Here is a 19,238-nt window from a genome sequence, read left to right as displayed (position 1 = left end):
TCGTTTGTAATAAACAACAAAAGACAGAGAAACATTTTTTGTTTTATTATCTTTTGCCTATGAAAATCTTTTCCTATGAAAACATATGTATGTTATATGTAATTTCTGACAGCTTTAGAAGCTACCCTACGCTCATTTTTATAGAGAATACATGGCATTTTTTAGGGTCTCTCTTTTTCTTTGGAGATCTTTTTCTTGTACTATAGTATTTCTAGGAACTTAACCTATTACATAGAGATTTTAGTAAAACTACAAGATAAAGCATGCAGTTAACAGCTTCAACTAATCTCCTATAATTCAACACTTCAGACAATTCCCATCGTGGTTTTCCCTAAATTCCTTAAATTACACATTCTCTCAGGTTTAGGTATTCCTTTAAATTCTTCCTCATTTTCCTTTTTAATCGGGGAACATATGCATAGTGGAGGTTATCTACTTGGTTTAAAAAATGTGAAGGTGCACCTTTACCTGCAATCACCAAACTCGTTGGCACTATGCACGGCTTAAGTCTGAATGATCTAATAATGAATTATACTTGTCAGACAGTTCTTCTCAGGTTTCAGCTTCATGTTATTTTCACAACCTACAGCTTAATCACCACACGACCAAAACAGAGGAGGAATTTCAAGGACATTTCAGAAAGGAGGGGATAATGGATGCCAATTCAATAGCTTATAGTTTGGCTGTAATTATATAAGAATGAAATAGCTATTCTTTTATTTCAGTGTACTTTATGAAATTTCTAAAAATAATGTATGTATATAAAGCATAACAATGATGAAATTTTCTAAAAATAATGTATATAAAGCATCACAATAATGTTTTCATATCATATATCCATAACACCTTCCACTCCAAGGAATCCATATGCACTTAGAGAGTTTACCTTTGAAGTGTTGCTGGTGCCAAATGGCAACGCTAAGAATGGAAGTGAAGAATACTTGATCTGCCAAAAATGTAGTAGTACATACATTAAGAGAGCAAAGTACGATCGTAAAACCTGTCATCATTCTTCACAAAGCAGGCAAAAATGTTTTATGAGGAGTCATTACACAACAATACAGGGCTTTTTGAAATATGAGGACTCAGAAGGATATTTACAGGACCAGTATTTGACTTACAGCCTTGAAGTGCTACTCTCATAACAGAGTTAGACGTTTGATTACAAGAACGTTCAGACACGGTCTTAGTTGCTCTTAAGAAAAAACTCTCATGGTATCATATGCCACCAAGCTATGGCATAAGTCCAGTATCTGATACAGTAGAAAGCATATCCCCGTGAATCACCAGTGTGATCTCCTGCGGTAATTTCACACCCTCACATCACAGTCTCCCACTCAAAAAACAACCAGTCCTGCATCTCTATTGTTCTTAAGAGCCAGAGTAATGACAGACAAAGGCTATGACAGTAACACGTTTTCTGGCAGTAACACATTCTCTGGCATTGCCATGAAGTTGTATAGCAGTCAGCCTGTCACAGTTCTGCATGAAGTTGCTTTTCGCATTTAACATCTGAATGTCAGACACTGCGGGAAAAGACTAGAAGATAACAAAATTCTGATCATCACATTGTTTGGAAAAAAAAAAAAAAAAGTTATTACCAGAGGATTGTTAGATGTATTGGGTTATTCTGCAGCTATTATTTCACAGTTCTAATTCAGCATCAAAGCAAAAAGAGCTGGAATCTAGTGCAAAATGCATATTATATGTATACCTACATGAAATGTCCTTGCTTCAGCTGTGCTAAACATAAGGGGACTTTAACCTCCATGTGAATTGAGTAGCAACTGCATAGGACAGACACAGGGTCTGAATGAAGCTCCTGTTTGCTGACCCTGTTAACATTTGTGACTCTAGAAAATAAATCTGATGCTTCCCTGGCAAAAGGTATTCTGTAACTAAGTAATTTGTTAAACCTGATAAAGTGTTGATAATTTTGCACCCAAAAGCACTTAGTCAGAAAAAAAAAAAATATAGATTTCTATGACCTTGATAACCTGGTGGTAGTGTATATATCATCTCTGTTATAAACAAACAGGCAAGCCCACAAGAAAGGAAAAAAAAATAAAAATCACAACAGCAACAAAGAGTTGGAAGAATATGGCCAATGGAGAGAACATAATACAATGATTATATCTTTTCTGAAAGGACCACAAGTGAGTTTGCCAGATGTATAATCTGACTTTTCTCAGATTTGAATGTTAAATTACAGCAACAGTAATTTTACAGTTCAGGACAAAGATAAGTTTTAGCTAGTTTTAACTAGTTAAAATGCCCATCTCCTTTATCACAGCTCTTTTCTTTTAAATTTTCTACCTTATTTCTGAAACTAAGTAATTTGAAACTATTTTCTACCTTGACGTTGTGTTCCAAGAAAAATATTGATAGGGTGAAGTAGGCAATGGTTTGCATAATCGTTAGCACTAGCAAAGATTTTGAATAGGAAAGATAATTAAATCATTAGACATGGGATGTGGGTAAAGAAGCAGGAGTAAAATTCAAAAAAAGCAGTGAAGACATAAAGCAACATCTAAAGGTCAGTGCTGGAAAACAAGCTGGCTACTGGCAAACTTGTCTCAACATTCCCATAAATTAAAAGTCAGTCCTCACTTTCTACAGCAGCTTCCCAAGGGGAAATAGAATCATTGATTTAAATACGAGTTGTCCTCTGTGGTTTCAGTGGAAATTTCCAGGATAAATATTACACAAAATCCCTAAAAGAAAATATTTATCAATAACAGAATTCTTGTTGCAAATAAAGATGGATTTAGAAAAGCAAACATAGAATCTACAAATGGTCCCAATGGTCATTGTATAAATACCATGTTTAGCTTGCTGATGTTTGGGTAAAAATGATTCATTTGCTTTGAGAATAATAACATCTTAGAATATCTTCTAAAGACTGAAGAATGTCAGTTACATACATACCATTTTGTTGGAAGCCCCTTACCTTTTGTATTTAAACTCTTAATGAAAAACAGCACAAGGGCAAGGCAAATCTACATACATATATTTTAAGCAAGTGGTTGCTTTAAGACATAGACGCCAGAAAAATACTATCAGGAAGCCCTTGGATCGACTCAGGAGAGCCCATGTCACTGCAAAAGGAAGTTAACAATGCTGTTAGACCTCTCAGCAATTTATCTACACGAAGTCTGCTTTTTCACTTTTCCAGTTTCTGGCCAGTACTTCTGCTAATGAATATAGTACTTATGTCTCCAAAGCTCTCTATAAATAGTAACTGTGAATCTCTTAGCAATTACTACAAATGAGCTCTGAGGTGAGAAGAACGTAAGCATTCCTGTCAGACATGGACAGACTCAGGTACCTCCCAGCCTGCTTGCAAATTAATCCCAGAGTTATCTGCATGCCTGATATGATGGGCTGTCTCAGTAGTCCCGTGGTTAACTGCATATGGAAATGGCAGCAGCAAGATAGTTCATATTCTTAGCATGCACAGCCATAACATTCGTGTGATCTCACCCCCAGGTTTTAATTCCTAAAAGGGTTAGTTCTTACCAGGGTCTAACCTGCATGTTTAATATTTCATCATGATTACGCAGGCTTATATTCACTATGCTTAGGCATAATGCTGAGCTTTGGAGCGTTCCTCCTGGACTCCAGTGTGTATACACATATACGCATACAGAAAATCAAAAGAGAAATAAGTGCATCCAGATGGCTATTCAGGCCTCCTAAGACCTCTTCAGTATCACTATTTGCATCTTCCCATTATCTGGAGAGGAGTTTAAGGTGACTACACACCTCCATTAGTCACCTTAATAGGATTAATCTCTTGTACTGTCTTCTAATTAGGTCCATATAACTATCTGATGATCTTGGGCATATATTCTAGCTATGAGTGCAAGCAGATGAAAGGAAAAATGCAGACATGGAATACATTATGGATGGAAAAAGGGCATGCCTTTTTTCTCATTCTTCATTCGGCTTTTTGTTTTCTAGTAGCATTTCAGCAACATATCACTCTGTATTGATTTGGAACTTCTAGGAAAAAATTACTCCTGGTTTAAAACTACTTTTAATTATTCTCAGACAATAAATTCTGATTTTATTTGCATCATTTGTAGTGTTGGCTGACTATCCCAGATTAAAGAGAAAAGATATCCAGAAAGGTTCTGTATTAATAAAGTCTGAGTGGCATTATGGCGAGAAAGACAGAGAGCTTCCTGGGCCACATTAGGCAGAGCACTACCAGCAGGTGAAGGGAGATGATCCATCCCCCACTCAGAAGTGGTGAGATGCTCCCGGAGCACAGGGTCCAGTGCTCATGGCCTCCCAGTACAAGAGTGGCCGGGACTTACAGGAGTGTTTGGCAAAGGGCCACGGGGACAATTAAGGAACTGGAACATCCATCCTGTGAGGAGAGGTGAAGAGCACTGGGTCTGTTCAGCTTGGGGAAGAGAAGGCTCAGGGGGATTTTATAAATGAGACTCAATGCCCAGTGGGAAGAAACAAAGATGGATCCAGGCTCTTCTCCGTGGTGCCCAGCAACAGGACAAGAGGCAATGGGCACAAACAGAAATAAAGGAAATTCCATGGAAACATTAAAAATTATTATTATTTTTTAAACCATACCTTTTCTATCTTTGAGGATGATCAAACACTTGCACAGACTGCACAGAGAGGTTGTGGAGGCTCCATCCTTAGAGATACTCAGAACCTAGCTAGGCACAGTCCTGGGCAACCAGCTGAATGTGCTTTGAGCAGAGAAGTTGGAGGTGCCAGCCAGCCTCAACCCACACAGATCTGTATCCCACACAGATGAATGAAATTAGCCTCCACACCACAGCCTTGATTAAAGAGTCAGACTTGTTGAATTCCCATCAAAGCTGTCATACAACGTTTTAAACCTGGTCTTTATCAGCAACAATTTGTTGACAAGGAGTGGCCAAACCCTATCTCTCAATCTGACTTCCTATATAGCTTTTAACTAATCATCTTGGATGGGTCAATATAAGGATGGATTTTATTTTCAAATGCTTTTCTTGAGCAACCTCAGTTTACCCAGATTTACTGGTGTTGGAAATACTGTGTTATTGCTAGTGTTTTCTGGTGATAATTGAATGAGAACACTATCAGGAATAGTGTTTGACATACAATGCCAAATGCCAATCTATCACTCAAAAATATCCCCACCCAACCCCACAAAAATAAATAAATAAGTAAGCTTTAATGACCTCTTAGAGTGGTTTATGCTTTTTCTTATAAGTATGTGATATCCTACCATCCTACCACAAGCAAGTAATTGGGGGAAGTCAAATATTATCCTCTTAAGATGGAATTTGAATGATTTATGTTTGTAAATGATATTTTGCTGCTAGGCTGCTATTGCTTCTGGGCTGATGCATATTCTATCCTCATTCACAAACAATATCTAAATGAGGTAAATATTACTTTTATGTATTATATTGCAATGTATATATCTTACCAAAATAAACAGAATTTTCTGACTGAATAGCAGAGGAAAAAAGCCTAATGTGCTGTATTTCCTGAGTGTGGCAACTAAAAAGGTTACTACACATGGCTATCTGTCCGAATTATGCTTAGAAAGCTTGGATCTCAGCAGCAGGGATGAATTGGGCTATGTCAGAAAAAAAAAGCTACAATGGTGTTTGAACAGATTGTGGTGGGCGCTCTGCCTGTCCCCCCGGGATGGCTTGGTCAAACAATGCTGGGATGACTGGTGAGGCTAAAAAGCCCCCGAGTCTCTGAGAAGTCCCCATTTGCAATGTGATGGCTTGTTTTCTCCAGGAATGAACAGTACCAAGACTTTCTTTCCCAGCACAGTACTTCTGGTTATTCCAAGCTGTTTCCTTACCGTCTGTGTTGGTGGAGAGGAACGAGGCATATGCCTGGACTGGAGGCACCGAAGACGGACTGTCCACTTCAGAGCAGATTGAGGCAGGCAGGGCTAGGTCTCATAAACGAAGTTACTGCTGTTTCCTCTGTGTTTTCTACCATCTCTGGTTTATTTCTTGGGCATACCAATGTTCATAGTTCAAATACATATTTGATTCAATCTTTTGTGAGCTTCAATAAGGAAAATCCGGAAGTTTCTGCCCTGAGGCAAACGTAAAAGGTTGAGTTAAGGCAGTGAATCAACTCTTGCTGCGGAAAGCAGTATCCTCCCAGATACTGTGACCATCCTGCAGGCTGCAAATAAGTACAGAGAGCAGTCTTGAGTGTGTGTTCAGTTATGTAAGAGCAAGGAAAGCAAGCCTAGATAAGAATATGCATTTGAAGAAAGGTTGTTTTATTACACAGGACATCGGTAAGTCCATAAAGGAAAATCATCTGTCTTTCATGGCACAGCAAAAAGGTACAAGCAAATCTTCAGCCATTCCTTAAAACTTTAAACAGACTGTGTATGCATGTTACTTACTTCTAATGAAGTGCAATGGCGTGTATTCATCAGAAAGTCTATTCTAAAGCAGTAATTATTGCAAAGTTCTGCAATTATAAGGGGGTGTTCAAGTAGTTGTACTTAGTACAGATTAATAGTCTTTTAATTATATAACTTACTGGAATCTGAATAAAAATGAACCTAGACAGCGACATACTCTTTAAGTTGGCAGTTGTAGTGGTTTCTCAGTGGTAGCATACATGCGAAAGCTTCACCAATCTCTCATCTTTTTCCCCCTCACCATTTATCATATGGTTACAGTGAAAAACAGCAGGGAAATGAATTATGCATATTTTTTAGCACACTGAAAAGTTAATGAAAAGTTAAATACAACTTACGTGTGTGATTGCACAAAGCACTTATTTGACCTTGCTAAGCTTTAAAAGGCATTCTAAGATTAGCCTGGCATGTATTTCAAGTGTATGAAAAATACAAAATTGGTTCTTAAAATGCTAGTACAGACTGTTTCATGCCTAAATCCTCATTATGTTCAGGATATTTATAGGAAGTGACTCAACTTTAAAGTGGGTAAAGACAAGTAAACCCTCCTTTTTTGTGGAAAAGTGGTGCTCATTTTCAGATGCTACATCGCCAAGCTACAACCTTCAATAAATCATGTTTTCCATAGGAAAGAAAAAAGACTATGTAAATGTTTCCATGAACCAATTTTTGTCAAAGTGAATTGTACAGCATGGCAGCAATGCTGAGTTTACAGTTCAGCATATATTTGGGGTGGGAAAGTGAGAGTGGGAACAGACACAAAGAGGTGAAAGCGAGAGGAGCACTCTGCCCTTCCACCCCTTTCAGTTTTAGGATTTGCAAGCAAGCCTGAGAGCCCCAGAAACCCATGAAAACACTTTCATCCTCCAGATGACTTTTGCTTTTCCATCATTTGTCACATCTCATTTTCATGTTGTGCCTTTATTCTCTTATTTAACCACAGGGGAAAGCAAATTAGACGAAAGTGAATAGATACACTAAGGGCAGAACAAACTCCCATATTTCCAGTAATACATAAGCAAAACAAAAATAGAATGTTTTATTCTGTGCTTTATTTCCTGTTGTTGTCTAGCAATGCAGAACATAACACTTCAACATCTGACATATCCTGCTCCACCAACTCACTACCCCTGCAAAGAGGACGGTGGTAAGAGTTGCTTGTGTTTATCCATTTTTGAAAGAGACAATACTTTAAGGAGATAAAGAATTCACATTTAGCTTGATAATTCTAAGAAGTTTAAAGGTCAGCAGGATTGATATTGTACTTGAAATGTAAAAAAAAAAAAAAAAAAAAAAAAAAAAAAGTCATTTTGTTAATTCAGCTCTCCTGTGCTGACAACTCCGGCACTACATTTCAGCCTCAGCTGTTAGAAGTGTATCAGGTCTACGTGTCCTTTACTAACAAGCTTTATCCAAAGAACAGGAGGATGAAGTGTGCTACACTGTTGTGTCTCAAAATGGTAAATACAGATGAGCTGCAGAATTTTGATACTGTTCTACTGGGAAAAATAGACTATCCTACACGAAAACCGTAAATGGCTTCCAGGCAGTTACACACATATCAGAACCCACAGATCTTCTCTCAAATCTTTGCTGACTTGCTATTGACCTTGAAGTCATAAGAACTTCACTAGTTAAATTTTTAAATATTTTCATTTCACTGTAGCAATTCACCTCTCTCAATTACATCTATATCTCTACCTGTACAGCCTTTTTGTTTGTAGTCGTTGTGGTTTGGTATCACTTTATTATGCAATTCCTGATTTCCAAAGTGTAAATTCTTTGTCAAGTTACCTATGCCTGACCACCAGGTACAAAGATTTATTCTCCCAGACATACCTTTGATAGCACATCTCTACTTTTGCCACTGAATTAATACAAAACACTACAGCTTTTCTGTGGCTTTTGTATTAGCCACTTTATCATGAGATGAAATCTATCTGAAAGCTGGATTTAATGCAAAGTTCAACAGCCTGCTGATTAAGCAGAACATCTTACTGAAAGCAGACAGTCCTTCCAGGTGTACCTGGGCTTTCTACAAAACTCAAAACCACAAAGCACTACTTTTCAACTGTCTTTGGACAACCAATAACAGACCAAGATTTGTCTGCCTCAGAAACTATCTCTTCTTCCTCAGGATAATACCCTGGGTTTGTGATCACTCCCTAGTGTCCAGGCAGGACATCCTGTAAAAGACTTTTCTACAAAACATTCCTTGACCTCCATAATATGAAGCAGTTGTCCAACTTAACTGTTTTTCAGCGAAAATTGGTACAGCTTTATTTTTGAAAGGCAGGAACTAGGATTTTTGTTTCAGAAGCAAAAAATGGTACAGTTCTAGCTGGAAATGATCTCTTACGTTCTATAATGGGAGACTTTGTCTCCTATGAACTAGACAGCATTATGGATCATACCTTTAATGGTCAGCAGGGAAGTCGGAGTCTTGGTTGCAAGTTTTTAGGATGCTGAAATCAAAATGAAATAACGCTCATATAACTAAATTATTGACAACCCTAACTGGTATCACCATTGTGGTTTCATTGTGTCCTAAATTCTGGCACTGGGGAGTGATTTTTTTCTGAAACAACCGGTGTCATAGTGTCATTGCTGACATACATGCTAAACATCTCCATTTTTATGAATGAAATGACAATGTTTATGTGAACAGAGTGAAGGTATTGCTCTGAAAAACTCTTTCTAGGTTAGGGGATATACTCAAAAAGGCTGGAAAAACTTCTGAACCAGTTCTGAGATATTGTAATCAGAAGTGTGGAAAATTCTGTTAACCATACAGCTCTGTACTTTGTTTAGAGCCCAGGACTGGAATTCATTTGCTTTCTTTTGTTAAAATCCCATCATAGTTATCCAGCGTTTCACTTTAGTGGATTTTTGTTCTTGTTTTTCATTCACTGTAAATTTCATATTACCAACCTTCACCCAAACAAACAAAAATCCTTGAACTGTCTTCTATTGATTAAATCCAGTGTAACACAGGAAAACGTTGGGACCTTCTTAAACAGAACTGCAAGCTACAACTCTGAAATATTTAATAATTCTTTTGAAGGTTTTTTTTTTTTTTTTTTAAAGTGATCCCTACTGCATGTAAAAATAGCTTTATATAAGCAGTATTTTAGGCATAGTGTTAACAAAAGGATATTAAAAAATCTTAAATATTTTATTATTGCCATTTGTAAATTACTTTGGCCTCTTGCTACTCTTAACACCCTAAAACCATTTGCTTATCTTGCAATATAGACTACATGGACTATATATACTCTGTACTTCCTTTCCCTCATCTTCTTTCTCTTCATTATGTATTGTCCTGGTTTCAGTTAGCACAGAATTAATTTTCTTCCTAGTAGCTGGTGGAATGCTGTGTTTTGGCTTAGAATGAGAAGAGTGCTGATAACACCCCGATGCTTTAATTGTTGCAGAGCAGTGCTTATACTAAGCCAAGGACATCTCAGCCTTTGCTCTGTCCTGCCAACGGGCAGGCTGGGGGGTGCAGTAAGAGCTGGGAGGGGACAGACCCAGGACAGGTGACCCAAACTAGCCAAAGGGGTATTCCATACCATCTGACGTCATGCTAAACAATATATAGGGGTGGCTAGCCGGGGGGAGGGGGCCGGACTGCTCGGGGTTAGGCTGGGCATCGGTCAGCGGGTGGTGAGCAATTGCATTGTGCATCACTTGTTTGTACATACTATTATTACTTTCGTATTATCACCATTGTATCATCATTATTATTATTATTATTATTATTTTCCTGTCTTATTAAACTGTCTTTATCTCAACTCACGGGCTTCACTTTCCATTTCTCTCCCCCGTCCCAGAGAGGGAGGGGGGAGGGTGAGCGAACGGCTGCGTGGTGTTTAGCTGCCAGCCGGGTTAAACCACGACATGTATATACATTTGGATGAAAATCTTTCACTTTGTTATGGCTTCATTCCTTTTTTCTTCCCATTATGATGAGAACTATTTAAGAATTGAAGTGCTGCTAGTGAATCCTTGGGCAGTTTCTCTTTTTTTTTTTTTTGGGGGGGGGGGGCTGTTTGGTTTTGTTTCGTTTTTACATCATATAACAGAGATTACTTTGGATTCACGCTGTGAATAGCAGCTTTGGGAGGAATATAGCAGAGCTGATGCTTTGCCACTGAGCTAAGCAGAAAGCAGGACAAGACTCACAGGCTGCAAGTTAATATATTAATGTCTAAAAATACAAACTTACAAAACAATCAGCCTATTTCTTGGCCTTGAAAGAAATCATGTTCTTCCTTCCCACCAATGATTCCACTGTTTGTGTCACATATGCATGATGTAATTAACAGGTAAAGCCAGAGATTCATTTTGCAACTCATGTACATCACAATAATAATTCAACTGGACAGACAGCACCAAGGCTTCAAAGAGACCTTTAATATTTAAAAATATAAATATACATTATTGAACTGTCAGATGCAAAACAGCAACGTAACATCACTATTCCATTCATTATTCTTAAGAACTTCAGAGTGTGTCAGTGATGAGGAAAAAATGAAGATATCAAGACTGGACCCCCCGTCAGCAGTCACCATGTTTGTACCCTTCAGGTTCAGCTCAGAGCCAAGGTCTTTTTATGAAACGTGGCTTTGAATCCAATAGCACCTTGAGTCCGTACACAAGAAACTACAATACAAGCACAAGAAAAAATACGTCTGTGCAGTAAGTCATCAAAACAAGTTCACAGTCCAAGAACAATGTTTCAGTGTGCAACATACCATCACAAGGGAGTACATAAAAGGGAAACAGGGAAGCAATGCTTTCAGATCATTAGTGTTTTGCTGTGCAACTTCAGGTTAGTGCCTCCCCTAATACATCTACCTTGATTATAGGCTTGTGCATCCACTAGAAAATATTACTTATAGCAGAAAATATTACTTATCTAAATAATAGAGGTCAGGGCTAAGTATTAGACATTTTTGTCAAACTCAGAGTTGGCAAGGTTGCTGTCATTCTTCAGAATACTCTGTTTGTGTTTGTATTTTGTACTTGATGATACCACCATAAAAATGCCACTTGGACAGACCATTAAGTCTACATTTGCAGTGCCTTTTTGTAGATTTTTTGTAACATGGAAGATTAATGTTACTGGTTCTCTGCTGTCTTCCTTCCTCCAAGGAAAGCAGAGATTCACAGGCAGTGGTTGTATGCAGCAACAGAGTGAAAGAGATTAAAGGCTTTCTGTAAAAACTGAGATCCAGAACTACATATTATAAAAGGAAGAAAGTTTAGCACTGGATATAGGGTAGGAAAAAAAATACTAATCCTGCAATGTTGACCATCAATACGCTTGAAAGGTCACACATACAGGTGTTCTGATACCATTCCATCATGAGGAATTACATCCTCACATTGATAGTAAGAGACATTACATACATGGCTGCTTTATAACTTTTTTCTTCAAAGATGCTTATTTTTTATTATTTTTATTTTAGGATGGGAAAGCAAAAACTCCTGTGTCTGTTTACCACGTAATCTGCTCTGCTAGTTCTGAACCATAAGTTTATGCCACTGAAAGGACAGTAAAGCAGCTGAGAAAGACATTTAAAAGGACCATAAAAAAGGTGAACCCAAAACACTATTTTTTGTGTGAATTCACTTGGGTAGTTAAGATCAGGAGTAAGCTCTTCCGAAGCCTACAAAACTAATGGTATCATCCAGTGATTTGCAGAGTAAGCTAAGTGTTCCAATTCATTTGAGTTTTCCCTCTTAGTTGTCCTTTGGAGTAAACAGCCATCGTGCACATACAAAAATATTATTATTATTATTATTTAAACCTCTTTCTGCACCTTTAATACAGTCACTTTCATTCTCTTGGCAGAGCTGATAGTTTAAGATCGATGCCAGTCATTTAACACCAGGTGAATGACAGATTCTTGAAGGTACTCAAACATTGCTATCAAAATCTGCTAGTGCATCTGGTTTGTACCTGTAGCAGCTGATAAACCACATACAGAGCAGCCTGCTGGGTATATTCAAGTGCAGGTCTGACTCACCTAACTGGCATTTGTGCTGCCATACTTATTTCAGATGACAATAGATTATAGCATAGCGTAAGATCAAAGAGTGAAAGCAGTAAAAACATTCAAGGTGCAATAGAAGTGTTCAGATCAGAATGATGGATGCATTTTTATAGACATTTAAACAGAATACATGCCTTAGAACTAATAAACAAGTTTGTTTTATTACTTCCACAATCATTTTTATAGACAAGTTAATGACAGACTGGAATTTGTAAAGAATTTTCCGAAAACTTGTCTTTTCCCTAGGTGACAAAATAGATGTTAAAAAAAAAAAAAAAAGTCAGAAAAGCCTTTGAGAGGTTTTCCAGTCTACCTCCAGCTCCAGGAAGAACTGTATCCAAGCCATTCCTAGGAGCCCCACTCATAACCTCTTCTTAAAACCAACCTTGATCCTAAATCCTCCTAGGCCACCCATTCTAGGGGCAGATTATTATAATCATAAGGCTTTTCCTGATGTGTGGTCAAAATTCCCATCCAATTTAACTTCAGACTTCTTGAAGATGAGTTCATTGCTATTGTCCAGTGGGAATGCTATCAGTACTCAACTGGAAGGATCACTCTATTATCTTACAGATAAGTCTTATCTGTAAGATAAGCCTTGTTTATACATTCCAGTGCTAGCTTTTTTTGTTTTGTTTGGCAAGAGTAGGAAATTATTGGGTTTCATTTAATTACTAATCCATCGTAACTATCTTTACATTAAAGCTATTTAAAGAACATAAGCCTATTTTTTGGCCTGTTCAGTTGACCCAGTAGTCAACTTTTCATCTTAGAAACATTCACTAATCTTCAGAAACATTCAGGATCCTTCATCCTTGTCTAGACAGTATCGTGTCCATAAGCAGGATTTGCAGTATAAGATCTAAATGAAATTTGCAGCAGTGTTCCTCACAGTTCTCCCATCCTCCCAGTTGCAATGCCAATGATGTCCATAAGCAATTTAAGTCCCAAAGATCCTATGATACTGCTTGTGCTATTAATTACACAATACATGCTCTAGTTCAAGAAACTGATTGCCTTCACATTTGGAAAATTAATTACTTGAAAAGTAAAGAAAATTTCTCCTTCAGGTATACTGCAAGTGATACTCCACGGAACTACCTTCTGCACAGTTGTCTAGCTGTCATACTTAACCCAATATAACGAATATTAAGTGCCAGGGTGCATTTTTGCCTATTGAGGATGTTTCAACAGCACTGTTTTGAACACTGAACAGAGCTGGGAACAAACTGCAAAATTAGGGTAATGTATACAGAATTCCCTTATCTGTGACCCAAGAACATCTTTAAAAGCTTTAAATATATTTAGGGGCAATTTTATCCTAATTGCATCTGCAAGGAATTTTAGAAGTCTTCTGAGGAGCTTTGTGACCCCTCATTAGAGCTCTGTACAGACAAGAGACTGGAAATTAACTGAAATACCCAGACATACTGAAATAGGAACCTCTTTTTTTTTTTTTTTTCCCCCAATTACATAAAAGCTATAATTATATTGGTTACATAAACATTTTAATTGGGGAAAACATTAGATAATTGAAGACACCCTCCCCCAACCCCAGTTAACCACCACTCATAGCACAGCAAGAGTAAAATTAACTCATGCTGTAAAGCTGCTTCCGTGTGAGGATGATACTGCTCTCTTCTTTCATTCCATCTTTGAAAGAAAGGAAACATTTTAGTCTACTTTGAAGTACACACTCTGTTATGTAGTTGCATACATTATTTTTTCCTATTTCTTTAATCAGTGTCAAGTCTACCCCATAAGAAATCTGATTTAAAAAAAAAAAGACACACTGAATAATGCTTTATGCTTAATCAGTAATGACAAGGATAACTAGACTCCATCTCTGCTGAAGAGCAGAAATAGAGATATTCTGAGTAGCAAAAGGGCTGTACGGCTGATCAGCTACTATTCAACTTAAAACATGATGAGAAACCTTTTTTTTTTTTTTTTCTCCTTACAAAGAGTCTTCTCTCTGGAAGGATGTTACTTGCAAAAAGATCCCAATACTCACTACATTTTTGCTGTAAGAAAGCAAAACATAAATGCAAGTTTTTGTCTGTTACACAATCACCTGAAAAAAGGGAATAAAACTACTGTGATGTTTGGCTAGTCTGACCCACCATTACAGTTTGATTTGCTGTGGGGAAAGCTGGCAGCTGAACTGACAGGGAACAAACAGCCCTGTTACTGTCCACGTCGCCTTGCTGGTGTATCTCAGCTAAGCCTAATAAGGATGTAATCTTGTTGCCAGTCTTGGCTGATGTCACGACCTTTTGCTAAATTTGCTGTCAGGGGTGCTCCTAGGGTCAGCCAGGGAATTCCCATCTGGTAGGAATGGGACAGGTACAAAAGTACTTTGAGCCCAAACCAGCCAGCATAGATCCAAGGGTGATGATTTTCAACAGGGCAGGGTGAAGGAGGGAAGAGCCATGTGTGAGAAAAGGATGTCTCAATTCTTCTTTTTTAAACCACAGCTGGATACAATAACAGTTCTATTTTGTGTCAGTGCCTACAGCTCCCCGACAGCGAAAAGCTGGTTCAGCAGAGTGCAGCTGTTGCAGCTCATTGGGCACTGCGTACATCTCAATGAGTGAGAACCAGAGATCGCTGCACTGCTACCAGGTGAGAGGCAACACCAGAAGGTTAGGAGTCTGCATCAGGATGCAAGGATACAAACTTCTACAGAGTATAATGAATAGCGTAACACAGTTCTGTGAGTGCCTAGGCAGTGCTTTTCTCTATATGAGGAGAGGCAATAGTGGTCCAAGACTTAGTTTATATAACAAGTTATTAAAGGGAGAAGTTAATTGAAGTACATAAATACTGAAGAGTATCACATCAAGCCCAACGTAGATGAAGTTATAGAAGTGCATTAAAAAAAGTCATTAAAAAATTAGTAGAAAACTTCAAGATCCCATGAGACAAATTCTGTCAAGAAATTATTAGATATTATCTAATATTAAAAATACCAAAAATGAAGAAGGCAGAAAAAGCACAAGTTCACCCAAATGGGTCACAACTTTTTCCAAAAACTGTCAGTTTGTTTTAGAAAAGAGACCATAGCCAACAGAGCAGCAGCTGAAAGTAAAATTAAACTATAATTCTGCAACTTTTTTTTTTTAATTACATACTACTTAATGTAAAAGTTTGATGTAAAGCATTTTCAGATGCGTTTTTAACAGTGTCCTCTGATAATCTCCGGTCTCATTCTTCCATTACCTGTCCTAAGCAAATAGCTTTTTCCCCTCTGCCAGCCTTTACTGAGTCTATAGGCAGAAATAGCATTTGTGGGCATTTCCATCCTTGTGATATGATCAGACTGGAGAATGCAAGGGCACATCTCTGTTTCTGTTCCAATCGTTTGCAACACATGAGAAGTATGTGGATATGGACTGAAAACCATGGCTGATAAACTAAAAGCAACAAGGTATGGGATGGGATGGGATGGGATGGGATGGGATGGGATGGGATGGGATGGGATGGGATGGGATGGGATGGGATGGGATGAAGAAAAACAAAGTGAAGAATGGAGTGTGTGCAGTAAAGAAAGGAGGCTGAAGTGAAGCAGGGCAAGGGAAACACCACACCCACCTGTCACACTGAGAGCAAGTGGAAATGCTTTATTACACTGGTATTCCTGGTCAAGCACCAATAATATATACCTGCACTTTACTAAGATGAAAGAAACACAGCTAGATCACATTCAGACAAATTTAGAGATGTCTGTAACTATTCAAACGTGAGGTGCCAGGTATGCAGCATCCCCCTGTTAAGGCAGTGTCTAAACAGAAGTGCTACATTATAGGTACAGTCTATGCCTCTATACCACAAACTCTGTAAAAGCAGTTCTTGTTCTGTTATCTTTTTGGTCATATTTTGTCTCAGGTTTTGGTAAGAACACAAGAAACAGAAAAACATTCTTCCAGATTTCTGTTTGCACCTGAAGTTACAGTGAAATGGGATGAGAAAACACTATGCTTCACATTAATTTGTGGTCTGGCATCCCCTTTTCTTGAAACTATGGCTTGTGCCTCCCTCTGCTTTTTAAGGTTGCTCTTAGAACATGGTATAAACTGTATTATTCTGTAGCCACGCTATGGTAGCGGGTAGGAAGCTTTCCTCAAACCTTATCATGCTGATACACCAAGCTCCATGCAGCCTCGTGCACGCACCAACTGGGCTAACTTCAGATCTACAGAAGCACAGCGCTGCCTTTGCTGACTCAGTCTCAAGACATTGCTGTGATGATTATTTCAAATGTATGCCCTTTGCATAGCTTTTGAACTAAGGGACACGTACAGAATTATCAGCAATTTCTCCTTCATCCCTTTCCTGTGAATAAATAATTTAAATCCTTTACTTCTGACAGCAAGTTTCATCAGCATGCCACAGTATTTTAACAAGCAGCGCTATTCTGCAGAACATCTTCATAGAGAGAGCTCATGCACGAAGTCAAGGGAAAGGCCAATTTTCATTTTCAGCATAAAGCAGTCATTTACATACAGAAAACCCAGGAAAACCAGTTCAGGTGAAGTATGAGATTATTGGACTACAGTAAGAGAAAGCATTGCTTCTCTTCAGGGTAAATTATTTTTGACATTAAGCAGCTATAAATATATTTGAGGAAGAAAAAGGATTCTGTTGAGGATATTATCTGTTTGTAATTCAGGGGGAATTCATAAATCTTACCCAGGCTTCTCATTCACTGGAAAGCATACATATAATCCAGTCTAGTCATTATACAGAAATTGGGCAGCCAACATCTTTAAGAAAAAAGTTACAAAAACCTAAGTCCCAAATACATTCTTTAAAAAGGTGAGTAATGATGTCACCTTAGATGATCTCATTTAGGATGAGGTTGTAGACTGTAGTCACTTGCCACCTTCATTTATTCTCCATGAGCAGTAAAACAAAGTCATTCAGCTTACTATCAGCAATCTTACTTTCACAGAAGACAAACTGGACTTTTTTTAATGTGAAAAAAGTCAATACAAATCAGAGTCCTATTTGATTTTCATGTCACTAAGTCAATAAAAAGATAAACAAGCTGTCTTAAAGGGAAAGGTAGAAGGCAATGTCCAATATTCATTAAACTGAATGGGTCAGTGATTCAGTAGGTTCAGGCACTGACATTTTTAATACTGATAGCGGTAATTTTATGTATACTGAATGCCAGAGACTTGATTTACTTCAAATGAGTACTTACAGACTTTGGTATGGTCCAGTAAAGCACAGTAGTTGCACAGAACATTTATTTATAGCTATTCCTACTAATATAGTGTGATAAAAAAAAGCTTTGGTTTATATTCATAGTTAGTGTAAAGATGAAAAACAGCAATGGAAAAACATGCTAAGCAAGACTCGGTTATTCTTATAAAACGTTTTTCTCTGTCAATACACTTGTTCACAGTTTATGTAACCTTGTTCTGAGGAAGCTAATAAAAGCCCAGTGAATACAGCTGTATGCAGGTAAACCTTCTCACAAATTCAGCGTTCTGTACAGTAGCAAGTTTCAACACTGATTAACAAAACTACTGGAATGCAGTGCAACTTAAACATGGCTTCAGTCATCTAAAACTAGCCAAGAGCATCCTCAGCCGTAAAAGGGTTGCCTGTTGTTTCGCTCACTGATAGACATAGAGGTTAACACTAAAACATCTGGCAAAATAGGACTGAGCTTTATAAAAACTGAAAACTCAACACTAATTTCTTCTAAAACCTGCTTTTAAATCTGAAACTGAAGCAAATGCACACACCACCACCACCCCAAAATAAATAAAACCACCATAGCCCAATGGTATCACAACCCAGTCATTAGCACTCGGTATGGACATTTTCAGGTTTCAAGTTTCTTGAGGTTTCACCTGATCCGTACGGAACGCTGTGCTGTAGGAAGTAGGGAATTGTAGGGAAGTAAAGTACTCTGAACTCAGGGAAGCGAGTTTGGAGATGAAGCAAATTTATTTTTCCAACAATTGAAGGTAAGGAGCATTTTAAATCAACAACCACACACTTCATGAAAATCCAGTGAGTATGAAGGAACACATTTGGGTAACCATTCAAGTTAAGTAAGTTTCAAAGCTATTGTAATATGGTGTACATATCGTAGAGCCTTGTAGGTAACCCATGGTTTAGAAAATCAAAGATGCCCCCTGCATAAAGGACAGGCAGAGAACAGCATCACTGAGGTACTAGTCCCATTTCTTTCAGGCAAATTACTGCATAGATATCTAGGGTTAAGGAGTTTGGACATTTTTTTTGAACAGCTTTTACAGTATTGTAAGGTAACATAATGAAAATACATTGTATTTGAAACCAAAGAGCAGCATATTAGACATGCACTGGTAGAAAACATCCTGTGTACAATCTGAGATGTTAGAAGTACCATACACAACTTGGATGTTAATCGAAAAGCATACTAATCCAATTTAAATTCATTTTTGTGGAAAAAAGTCTACATGGTCTTATTCATAAAAATGGAATCCTCAACATTCAGCTGTGGTGGGTATAACACGAACATACACAGTCTTCATATTCAGGTTCTTCATGGAGACGTCCTTTGTGATCTCTAAACCAAAAAAAAAAAAGGGGGGGAGGGGGGGAGACAGTTAGTGTTCTTTCCAACAAGTGAAACTATCAATGCATTTTAATGCATTTTTTCTTTACTCGACAGTTCTATTCATTCAGTTGAAATGAGACTTGGACAGAAACTGCTCAGCTCAAATTCCCTCCTGTTAAAGCACAGTGCA

The 19,238-nt window shown here is 37.9% G+C and overlaps 1 protein-coding gene across 2 annotated transcripts in view; it reads right to left on the bottom strand.

The window, feature by feature from the left end:
• Positions 1–18,433: 18,433 nt before the first annotated feature.
• The window catches only part of IARS1 (isoleucyl-tRNA synthetase 1), a 101,918-nt gene continuing 101,113 nt past the window's right edge, over positions 18,434–19,238 (bottom strand). For both annotated transcript variants that reach the window (XM_082768360.1, XM_082768361.1), the window contains exon 35: positions 18,434–19,057. In XM_082768360.1, the coding sequence (XP_082624486.1) occupies positions 18,975–19,057 (83 nt within the window). In that variant the 3' untranslated portion in view covers positions 18,434–18,974. The remainder of the gene's footprint in view (positions 19,058–19,238) is intronic.

Source organism: Aythya marila (assembly GCF_965140915.1).
Source record: "Aythya marila genome assembly, chromosome: 10".
NCBI lineage: Eukaryota > Metazoa > Chordata > Aves > Anseriformes > Anatidae > Aythya > Aythya marila.
Note: the sequence above shows the minus strand (reverse complement) of the source record. Positions and strands in the feature narration are given on the sequence as shown.